Below are 12,426 nucleotides of genomic sequence, written 5' to 3'. Positions count from 1 at the left end.
TACAACCAAAAGACTTCATTAGACTTAAGGAGCTTCTTCGCATGTCACCTGAAGTAATCTAGCTTACGGGAGGGTGTTAGACGTACAAGAATACATATATGTTCAGCATTATATGTATACAAAATAGATAAGCTAGATATAGTTATTATTATTTTTTATTAGAGTTAATTGCTCGGATGGTCCCTGTGGTTTCAACTTTTTTCACGTTTAGTCCCCACCTTTTGAAAATAGCAGGTATGCTCCCTATGGTTTGTCATTTTGTTACTCGGATAGTCCCTGAGTAGATGTCAGTTAGTTTGAAAATAGCAGGTATGCTCCCTATGGTTTGTCATTTTGTTACTCGGATAGTCCCCAGAGTAAATGTTGGGGGACTATCCGAGTAACAAAATGACAAACCATAGGGAGCATACATGCTATTTTCAAAATGTAGGGACTAAACGTGAAAAAACGTGAAACCACAGGGACCATCCGAGCAATTATAAAACAATTATAAAACCCTATGTATGTACGTATATATACATCTGTATCACCAAATCTGTAATTTATCAATTCATTCTATGAACATTATCGTTTAGGCCATCTGCAGAATTTCGTTTACTTATTCGAAAGATTTCCAACAATTACTACACGTCAACCGTTTGATAGGTTTATATCACTGGGTTGAACGAACCATGTTCGGGCTACATGATGTTAAAGTGTGTGCATTTTAGGGGTTTTACACAAATAAATACACCGTGCCGTGTGTGGACTGAACCATTCAACTCACGAACCCGACACGAGAAGACGGACAAAGCCAAAGACACCACAAACAACCCCTAACCATCAAATATTTTTTTTCAAAAGAACAAAACACTCCAAATAAGATATTAACAATTTAACAATAACTGCCAGTGGCAAGCTGCCACGCAGCTGACAAAACTCATAAAGTTGCCTTTTGTATATAGTGTAAAAACGGAAAATACAAGTTATATAAAGTTTGTAGGAAAAAAGAGAGAATATATAAGATTGGTTAAGGTAAGGTAATGAGAAATCATTTGACTGGTTGTCAAAAGAAAAGAGACTTAGGAATCTTCAATGTATAAGTTGAAAATAGTGCTAAAGTTAAACATAAAGTTAACGGGTAAAGTTTAGGAATGGTGTTGATGGTAATCAATGATCAATAACAATGGTCTATTGGCTAGTAAGACCATACGGTGTGGGCGTGGAAACACGGTGTTGTTGTCAGTCCACACCCACAAAATCACCCCGTGCCCCGCGGTGTGAACGGCGTTGTGCTTGGGGCTTGAGGATATCCACCGGCGTGGGGGCAAATGTGTGGTGAGGTGAAGACTAATGATTGGTGGGTGTAGTTTAGGTTTGTTTTGATTGGTTGATGTTTATTTTTTTAATTTTTTTATATTCTTCCACGCCACTTTCTCACTCCATGCTTTTTTCTCCACGCCACCATGCTAACATGGTTGACACGTGTTGCTCCACGCCCTTCTTTCAAGCCCCTCCACACCGTGTAGTCTAAAGTGGTTCAATAGAAACTTGTAGGAATGAGTATTTGGTACCGGATTGTACCTAGTTTTGACGATTTTCGGTACCGAAAATGGTGTTTTCACTACCACGACCACGCTCATCCCTAAAAACTTGTATGGTCAGCAGAATAAGTACTGACGATAAAGTAAGTAGTGGTGATCAGCAGGAAAGTTAAAGAAACTTATGATATGTTAGTAGTTAGTACCGGTGGTTCATGCTTCTTTTTTGTTTGTCTGTTAGAAACCGTTAAGCAATGGTAGGAGAAGTCTCGGATTGTTAGGAATTAAATAGTCGAGGGGGGTCAATTATAAAAATAGCATAATGTGGGGGTTGTAGGTGTAAGAACTCATTTGTATAAATTGTATATGAGATGATTGGTAATGTGTAGTATTGATTTTGAGTTTCTTCTCAGATTCATTGGTGTTCTTACCTCGAAATCATTATTTTATGTTTCAAATTCGATCAACTCACTTATTAATTTAATAATAAAATAATAATAATAATTCATTAAACTGATGTAGCAAGTTACGTTTTTCAAATAAACAGGCAGCTTTAATGGCAAAATTAGCCACCAAAATTCATGATTATTAAAGATTAATATGTTCCTTACAAATTTTTAAAAAATATACAAAAACTCATCTTGGCATCATGCATTTTTTACGAGAACCCTACAAAATTTAAAATTCTCAACCAAGATCTGTACCTTATGCTTGTGAGTATCAATATGGGGCAATTATCACCGTACTGAAAAATGCAAAAATATTTCATTCATCCTTCTTTTCGTTTTCGTCCTCTTCATAGTAACTGAAGGGAAGCGGGACGCTTTTAAATGCTCTATATTTCCCGACGTTGTTCAAATGCTCATTCTCCAACCTGCACGCACACATACAGTAACCTCATAAAACCGTTAACTAACTAACTAACTAACTTATCATTTTAAAGGAAAGTGTATACCTAAAAAACATCCATACACCACGCCGGAATATTTCAAGGGAGGAAAATAAGGCTGATATCACAGTTCCTTTCAGAGCGCGTATGTTAAATTTCACCACCAATTGTAGCCAAGCAAGTCTTAGTACAATATCCAGTACCTGCAAAACAATATATATACAAGCAGATACATATTAAAAGGGATGTAAAAGAGTTGACTGTTAGTTACGTCCTTGTGGTTTGTCCACTTATGCCATTTCAGGCCAAGTTTCAAAATTTACCATTTTCCTCCATGACATTCTCGAAATGTGCCATTTCAGTCCAAGAAAACTAACCCTAGTTAAAAAACTCAGTTAGCTCAGGGGTAAAATGGTCATTTTAATAGATTTTTTTATTCTTCATTTTTTAAACTTCTTTTACATAGTGTGTATGTGTTTTAATAATAAAAGGAAGTTTAAAAAATGAAAAATAAAAAAAATCTACGTAAAATGATAATTTTACCCTTGAGCAAACCAAGTTCTTAACTATGCAGGGGCGTAGTTTTCAAGGGGCTGCGGGGGGCCGGGGGGGGGGGGACTATTCGCTCAGTAGTGTTATGTATGTACGTTTCGTGTAGAATTTTTTAGGTGTATACGTTTTCGACCCCCCGGTTTTATATAAAAAAAAATTTACTTATATAGAATTTTTAGGTTTGGTGACTTCCGACCCCCAGGTGGAAATTTTCAAGCTTCGCCACTGTAATATGGTTAGTTTTTTGGACTGAAATGACACGTTTCGAGAATGATAGGGAAGAAAATGGTACTGTTTTGAAATTTGGCCTGAAATGACATAAGTGGACAAAACCATAGGGAAGTAAATGGCGGTTAACTCAATATAAAAATACAACAACAATAGGTGGATGATAAGATCAAGAGTTGTGTCTTTGTACCATGACTACAAAGTACACATATTTGTGCGATACTGCAAGCTTGTTCCGAAGGAACATGTTGTTCGATTTTCTTTGTAAAAGTCCCCAATCTATAGCGATATCCCAATATGTGTTGAACAGAATTGCAGCAACTGAACTCACTAGGGCCAAAACCTTCCAGCTTTTCTTCATCTTCAGTTCAAACACAGTTCTAACTACTACTGCTACAATTGTCAAGAAGTATCTTGATCCGTTGACCAAGTGGACCCAGTCTTTTTCCTCAAACAGTCGCCGAACACACTACAAGTACAGAGTATCATACCTCTTAACCCTTTTTTTTCCTTTTGCGACAATATGGTATACAAAAGGGAAACTTGGTGGTAATGGCTTTAAGATACGCGAATCTTTGGTTGCGTATCTACTTTTACTCTCCTAAAATAGATTCGCGTATCAACTTTTACTCCCCTAAACCTTAAATATTTTCATTCTATACAGGAATTACAATACCTATGCAAATCTATACGTGCATCACGTTAGTCAATACTTTTAGGAAGAAGTCTAATACGCGACTCTTAGTCAGATCATCCACAATAAGATCTAAAAACGTTAAAAAACGTGCTAAGTCAGTTGACGCATCAGAAAAACGCTCTGCTTCAAAAATACCCAAAACACACCCAATAAGAAAACCTAAAAACAACAAAAAACATTGACACATCATCACCATCTTTTTATTTTTTAACCACTCATTTATCTCTCTCTCTCTCTCTCTCTCTCTCTCTCTATATATATATATATATATATATATATTATTAAATAGTAGAGTGGCCCCCACTCCAATCCGTTTTTTCTTCTTTTTAGCCAAGAACTACAACCCAAAAACGAGTGCAAAAAATGAACTCCACAATAGTAAAACCTGATGCTGTGGCGCTTTTGGAGTCTAAAAACTAGAAAAAAAACTTCCTATCGTTAATGCTCTCACTGTCTCACATATCTCATGGTCATGTTAGTGATCAGGTTTTGACATGGCAATAACATACCCAAGAAAATGTATTTTTGTGATTTCTCTAACAAAAACTACTACCCTACAAACATTTATGTCCCTAATGTCATATTATTACTATTACTATTGCTATAATAGTTTATTGTTTAATTGCTTAGTATACCGATATTAAACCAAGAGATGTATAACATTAAGCAATGAGAAAGGAGCATGAAGGGACCTGAAGAAACCGAATCCAATATGGTATAACCGCCATAATAATATAGAAGAAATTGTAGAGATCCAAATGATGACACTTCTCTTCCTTCGTATACCATCTCATCCCATAGTAGCAAATGTAAAACTCTAAACACCGCATCGCTTGAACCTGACTAGTCAACTGATCCGCCAAGAAAAAATCAGCAAATTGAACCTGATAAAAAAAAAGAAATGTGGATAAACATATTTATTACTATAGTTTATATATATAGAAAATGAATACCTTGTAGAGAGGAGCACAAATACAATGAAACAGACTTCGCATAAGAAATAAACGGCTGGATTTGTACAAGATATTGAACGGACATAAAAAGATGGCAACGAAAACCTGCATGAAGAAATTAAAAAAATTAGAGAATTGGTATGCGTGCAAGCAAGCAAAGGCTAGAGAATTAGAGAAACGGTTTCGTATCTTACAATGAGTAATCCCAATGGAACTAACTCTGTATATTTGGAATACACAGCATTAACGGAATCCACTTTCATGTGTACGTGCACCAGAAAGGTGCCAAGTGTCAGAACTGCAAGACCCGTGCTAAAGAGGAATACATCCTGGTAGCTTAATTCAGTTCCTTGATTAAAACCAAATATGAAGGAGTAATTGATTCTACAGTGCTTCCAGAAGTATATATTTGCAGCATACATAAGCATATGTAGGATTATATACGCATACAAACTGCACATTATAAATTGTTAATCAAGAGTTCAATAAAACATAAGCGGGCCAGGGGAATCATTTCTATTTCTTTTAAATAATACATCACCTGTAAAGAGGGAAAACATTGTCTATATACATGGAATGCTCCTTTCTAGTAGTTACTTTCCTTGCTTGTATAAGTAATATGATAGCAATCAGCAGTGCTATTGAGCAACCAGAAAAGAATCCTGAAAAAGTGGAACAAAATAACATTATACATATATGTTGTTAATTGCAGACAATGATATCATAATATATTGAAGTTGAATTGGGTAACGTTGTGTGATAGTGGATGCTTGCTTATGTACCTGAAAAGAATGTTACCCTGTGTTTTTCTCTCTTCCGTTTTGGCCTCAAAACTTTCATACCTTCTCTACGGTTAGAGTTTGCAAAGTATTTGCTGAAAGTACTCTCCACTCGATCGAGGAGAAGCGTGACCTAAAACGTAAGCATATCACACATTACCTTACAAGAACAACTAATTAAACGAATGTGTCCCATACGTTTTCTATACCAGCATATAAAGAAAACAATTAAATTTTTCGCAAACCTCATCGGAGCTACCAATGTAAGAATCATCCACAGTTTTCATATACGACCTCGCTGCCCGTCTTAATGCAATCTGCACATACAGAACAAAAGTTTAAAACATATAACAAGTTCTATGCATTCATAATTATAATAGGTTTCGAGTATTTTAATAGCTTGCTGACCTTTTCATATTTTTTCAATATCTTCGAAAATGCAAGGAGATTTACGTAACTGTTACATTCATGAACAAAAAGAAAAAGATTGTCATGTTACAGATGTCTTCCAAGTATCCAACATCTATATGTATGTACAGTTGTACACACATGTAGTTTAAATTATCGATTAACCACCTGTAATGCTTCAAAAGATGAAGTTTGCGGTAGAATTCAACAAAAGCGACCTTCAGCTGTCCTTCTGCTTCTTTTAGCTCCTCTTTCTTAAATCTCAAATCCTTGTCTTTTGAATCGTTAAGAACACTTCTGATGGTTGACATTGGGCTTTCAAGAGTATTATTAATCCTCACACGGTCAAGTACATCCAAAGGATCCGATTCATTATTATCAGGATTCACTCCGTTTCTATAGGCATCATCGATCCCCTCGACATCAATTTTCGAACCCACATGTCTGCTCTCTGCAATACAGAACTCAAGTTAATGATCAGTACTTTTACGATTTTTCTTTTTCGACTTCAAAATGTTTCATATGGCGCATACCTAATGTATCTTCTCTATTAGGAGAATCAGATTTTGAGGATTCGGTGGAACTACTATCCGTCGAGACCTTTCTCAGAATATGGCATTTTTTGATATCCGGTTGTTTGACTTTGATCCGCAATGCGATTAAAGCATTCATTTGCTTATTCAACGAAGCTGCTTCCTCGATTACTTCTTCCACCTTGTCCCTATAAAAGGTATTAACCTTGTTAAGCTCCTCATCAAGCTTCTCGAAAAACGTTACCTCGCTCTCTTCTCCTTCATTAGTTGATGGCAAAAAGTTGGTGTTGTATACTTCTCTAGAATCGCCATTTTGTACAGTTTCAACGGCTATTACTTGGTCCTCAACATCGTTTTTAGTCTCTTCAGGGCTAGATTTTACATCTAGACCACTAAAGGGTTTGTATAATGATAACTGCTGGGAAATTCTCATTGGTGTTGGAGGTCTTTGGCGTTGTCTGAATTGTCGAACTTTGTGTAATATTCGTTTGAGCCCGTTGTAGTCCACGTAGGCGTCGGTCCATTCTGGCACCTTCTGCTGCTTAAACTCCTTTCCAAACTTCATAACTGAGTATAGACTCACCTCAAGTCCCTATCCCTATTAGTAAACCGAAACCTTCCAATTAGGTGACATCATAGTTATTAATAGCGCTCATAGTGAGCGCTATAAAGCGAATAGCGTAGCACTCATGTGTCGCTATCTGATTTTGGCGCCTCCATAGCGGGCAAATAGCGGGATTTTAGGTTTTTTTCTTCTTCTGCTTTAATATTAATAGCGGGATTTTATAGGTATAAAATAGCAGGATTTTAGTTTTTTTTTTTTTTTTTGAAAGCATACATATAAAATAGCGTATAAAACAACTTATTTTGGATATAATACAGATATAAAATATTTCTAAAATTTTCTCCTAGTGTGCCGCTGAACATAAAATAGTCCCGCTATTTCATCGCTATCGCTACGTAGCGTATATGTAGCTTGTCGTTGTCGTCCGTTATTCGCTACTAATAACTATGGTTGACATAACATGTTAACAAATGAATTTTGACCGATTTGTGCAAGCCACAATGCCAAATGCATCAAAATTAGGTTAAAACTTAAACGAACATAGATCACCAAAATGAAAGCAGATCAGATCAGACAACAACATGACGATATAAATTATTTATTTCGGCTATGGCTGCACTATTATTGTCCACTCAAAGTCTAGTCACTGATCTACCTTTTAATGTGTCAAAATTCAGAGATTTTGCTTTCTAAATAAGACAGAAAGCTTAATTTCTAACAGATGTTATCCCTTCATTCCGAAAAAAAAAAATCAAAAATATTTTTAGCTTGATTCCACACAACATGATAGAAGCAAAATTCAATACTTCTTATCCATACTACATAAAAATTAACAACTGAGAAGCGGAAAATCGCAATTCATATGATCTGTTAACTACAAGAACTTCATAACATTTGAATTGTAAGCAAATTGCTATGTACTCTGGAACGGATGGATCATTATTCACGATATATCGATATATATATATATATGAACACCATAACCTCAACGAAAAATAAAAAAGCCAAAATGATGCAGAACAAACACAGATTACAACAAATTCATCCGTATAAACTCAAACTTATGCTTAATTACAGAAGCAAAATTCAAAAACAAAAGCTCTCAACCTAGTTTCATAAACAATTTCTTATCAACACTTAACAGAGACTAACAACCGAGACGCAACAAATCACATTTCGTGTGATCTATCGACTACAACAACTTCATAACACTCGAGGTTTTAACAGATTGCTACTGTACATGTACTTTCAAACCTAGCGATCGATCATTATTCACGCTATATATCAACACTATAACTTCAACGAACGATTCAAAAGTCAAATGATGCAAAACGAACACAGATTAAAACAATTTCATCGATCCGTATGAAGATATGAACTCAAAGTTATGCTTAATTACAGAAACATGAGTGTATAACAGTATGAATTCAACAAAATCAGAAAATAGAGAGAGAAGATTGAACCTTATGAGCGAATAATAGGCGTGAGTGACGTATGAGGTGAAGATGAATGTGTTGATATACCAATGGCGGTTCAGTCTGGTTTCTTCGTTGTTACTCTACTGTACAGGTGTGCATGTTAAAATGGTGTTGACACGTATTGTTAACAGACACAATGAGTGTATATATACGCACACCCTCTGCGTGTTATCTCTTCACATAATGGGATGTGATGTGACGACGGAATTTGGCATTTTCTCGCGAGATTTTAGGGGCAGCTTATGGTCAAGTTTTTTCATAAAATAAAGATTAAATTGTCATTTTATTCCCTGAGGTTTGTCCAAATTTATCATTTTAGTTCAAATAGTTTTTTTTTTTTTCGTCTCTGGGTCCCTGACTTTTCCCTTTTGTTGTCATTTTGATCACAGACCCTAACTCCATCCAAAAACCTCATTTTTAACCAGGGGTATTTTGGGGATTTTCATTTTAAATCTTTTCAATTGCCATTTTGATCTAATTCTAAAAAATCAAAAAAATTCTAAAAAATCGAAAAAAAATCTAAAAAATAAAAAAAAATAAAAAAAATCTAAAAAATCATAAAAATTCTAAAAAATCAAAAAAAAATCTAAAAAATCAAAAAATCATATAAATTCTAAAAAATAAAAAAAAAATCTAAAAAATCATAAAACCCTAATCACCACATCCCCGTCGTATTCTCGTGATTGCTCCTCCTCCACGTCATCCTCATTGATGTCCGTGACAAATCAAGATCTACACAGAGACATCGTATAGACAAATCAAGATAACAAGACGACCTGGGTCTTGTTTTAGGTGTTGTCTGGTCATTTTGCCAATAGCATTGTGTGTATCTGGGCCAGCTCTTTATTGGAAGCTCAAAAGGGGTTTTGATTTGAAACCCACTTCTTCGATCTCTTGTACTCCTTGCATCTGTGATTGTCCCCTCCTCTCTCATTCCTTAAGCTTGCTCCTGGTAATAATCAATAAAACCCTTTTTTGTTCTCGTTTGATCGTGTTATTTATGGAGTTTCCAGGTTTTAATTGTCGGTTTAAGTTGGTCATACATGTTGTATTGTTAATATTATTGATTGTGTAAAGGGTATATTTGGGAATTATGATTCCAAATGTCTAGAATCAGAATTTGATTGTGTCAGTATAGGTTTTGACTAAATGGGTCTCAATTCTGATTCCAAGCCTCAAATTTCATTTCATTATTATTTTATGACAAATGCATGATGTAAGACCAACTTGATTTTCATTTTTTTTATTTTTATGATTTTTTTTATTTTTTAGAATTTTTAGATTTTTTTGGATCTTTTAGAATTTTTTGAATTTTTTTGATTTTTTAGAATCGGATCAAAATGGCAATTGAAAAGATTTAAAATGAAAATCCCCAAAATGCCCCTTGTTAAGAATGGGGTTTTTGGATGGAGTTAGGGTCTGTGATCAAAATGGCAACAAAAAGGAAAAGTCAGGGACCCAGAGGCGAAAAAAAAACTATTTAGACTAAAATGGCAAATTTAGACAAACCTCAGGGACTAAAATGGCAATTTACTCTAAAATAAAAAATTGATAAGAATTGGGATAAGTAATTTGGTCTACCATAATACTTTTGATTTTGAATATAAAAAATCAAAATTATTTCCTGAAATTAAAAGGTAGATTTATGATTTTTTAATTGTTTTTACCTATAAAAATCTAAATATCTGTTAGACAGTGGTAGATTCAGGATTTTTTTCAATGGGGTCCATTTTTTTCCGTGTTCAAAATTTTCATAACAAATTGTTAAAATTTTCGGGTCGGTCCTTGTTCGGGTCATAGCGAGGTTTGAACTAGATTTAAAAAAAAGAGGAAAAACAAGCTATACAAGGATTAAACCCATGCCTGTTGATAAAGAGAGGGATTTACCACTACACCAGGTTTCTTTTTCTTTTATGGTGTTCACTTAATTGTTTTTATGGGTCCTTATACAATTTAATATATCAAATTTACTAATTTTTTTTAAAACATTGGGGTCTAATGGGTCCGCCTCTGCTGTTAGATATATACATCATCAATAGAGAATTATACCTAATACTTTAATATTTGCTAGATATGTACACTATCATTATCAATAGAGAATTATACCTATTTACTTTAAAAAGGCTCCTCTCATTTTTCATTTTCTCTTTTCCACCACCATTAAATGTATTTAAAATTACGTACATACGTTTCTCATGACTTCCTGCTTACGAATGATTATGTGTCAATCGTCAAACTTAGATGTATTTATGTAAAAGAAAAAGAGTAAACTGTCAAAATCATCCCTGAGGTTTGATCACTTTTGTCATTTTAGTCTGAAACTTAAGCCTTTTGAATCTGGATCTCTGTGGTTTCAATTTTATTGTCATTTCCATCCAAAATTAAATTCTAGTCAGATTTTTCAGTTAACATTCAACTTTTTTGTCTTTTTCACGTTTTTAAGAAAGGGCAAAATGGTCAGATTTTTTAATTTGTTATTGAGTTAACATCCAACTTTTTTTTGTCTTTTTCACGTTTTTAAGAAAGGGCAAAATGGTTAGATTTTTTAATTTGTTATATCAAAATGTTAAAAGAGCATTTTGCCCTTCATTAGAATGGAGAAAAAAGACAAAAAAAATTGAATATTAACTGAAAAATCCAATCAGATTTTGATTTTGGATGAAAATGACAACAAAAGTGAAACAACAGGGACTCAAATTCAAAAGGTTTAAATTTTAGACTAAAGTTACAAAAATGAACAAACCTCAATGACCGTTTTTGACAGTTTACTCAAGAAAAAATATTAATTATCAATTATATATAATAATAATAATAATTTACAATATATGAATGAATAGTTGTTATTTTGTCTTGTAGTTTATTTCGTTTTTAGTATAAATTTTCATTTTCTCCCCTTGTAGTTTACTCAGTTATCATTTAGTACTATGTCATTAGCGGATTTTCATTTACACCTCCTATACTTTGCTCCTTTATCGTTTAGTGATGTTTCATTTACATCTGTGTACTTTACTCGGTCTATATCATTTTCAAAATCGAACACCCCTGTCATTATTTGATGAAAGGTTAATTTCCACCAAAAGGGAATACGAGTGCCTTCATAAACGTATCCTCCAAACTTCAAATTCTTCCATATATGGAGAAATGGGGCAAAGGTTGGAGATGGTCCAAAAGGAATCAAATTTTTGATGAATTAAACACGCTTGTTGTTGAAATATCAATGCGATAGTCTCCTTAAGGGTAAGGGTGTCATCTATCTCTGCCTCTCTTTTTCACATTAACGTCACATCAACCTTTCGTCTCTTCTCATCCTATTTCTAAACCACAAACCATGAACATCCTCACATTTTATCTCTCAACCATATTTTTAGTAATTCATAAACTACCAAAAAACTAAATTTAGAGTAAAGTACGCGGATGGTCCATGTGATTTACATTTTGTAACGCATTTAGTCCTAAATTCAAAATTTTGGTTAACCACAAGGACTATTCGTATACTTTACTATAAATATTATTTAAAAATTGCAAGACTAAAAAACAAATATTTAAAAAAAATAGCACAACTAAAATCAGGGGCGGACCTATAGTGTTACAAGGGGTAACCCCCGTTGCCCTTTGACGCTCCGATGACGCTCCGACACTAGTGTAAATTAAAAAAAAAATTGACGTTTTTTCAATTTCGTTACCCGTTTTTTTAACGTTACACCTAAGCGATTTTCTAGTAAACATTACAATTCACTCCCATAGCCATTATAGTAGAAAATGGGGGTAGTTTCATGAGTTGGACACAAAACCTGCAACAATGATACAATAAAAGAAAAAAAGAG

General features: G+C 34.2%; 1 protein-coding gene across 2 annotated transcripts; it reads right to left on the bottom strand.

The window, feature by feature from the left end:
• Window positions 1-2,085: 2,085 nt before the first annotated feature.
• On the bottom strand, window positions 2,086-8,797 carry LOC110922536 (phosphate transporter PHO1 homolog 10). 2 transcript variants are annotated; one of them, XM_022166826.2, is made up of 13 exons: window positions 8,588-8,797; window positions 6,560-7,157; window positions 6,195-6,477; window positions 6,027-6,075; window positions 5,864-5,935; window positions 5,622-5,751; window positions 5,381-5,501; window positions 5,034-5,292; window positions 4,840-4,944; window positions 4,579-4,737; window positions 3,380-3,658; window positions 2,476-2,612; window positions 2,086-2,394 (listed from the first exon to the last, which is right to left on the bottom strand). In XM_022166826.2, the coding sequence occupies exons 2-13, from the start codon at window positions 7,122-7,124 to the stop codon at window positions 2,286-2,288; spliced, it is 2,268 nt and encodes a 755-aa protein (XP_022022518.1). In that variant the 5' UTR covers window positions 7,125-7,157; window positions 8,588-8,797; the 3' UTR covers window positions 2,086-2,285. The 2 variants fall into 2 exon arrangements, with proteins under 2 accessions (XP_022022518.1, XP_022022517.1); XM_022166825.2 differs by having other exon boundaries at window positions 4,579-4,770; window positions 8,588-8,795.
• Between the last annotated feature and the right edge of the window lie 3,629 nt (window positions 8,798-12,426).

This window comes from Helianthus annuus, chromosome 17, assembly GCF_002127325.2.
Source record: "Helianthus annuus cultivar XRQ/B chromosome 17, HanXRQr2.0-SUNRISE, whole genome shotgun sequence".
NCBI classification, from domain to species: Eukaryota; Viridiplantae; Streptophyta; class Magnoliopsida; order Asterales; family Asteraceae; genus Helianthus; species Helianthus annuus.
Note: the sequence above shows the minus strand (reverse complement) of the source record. Positions and strands in the feature narration are given on the sequence as shown.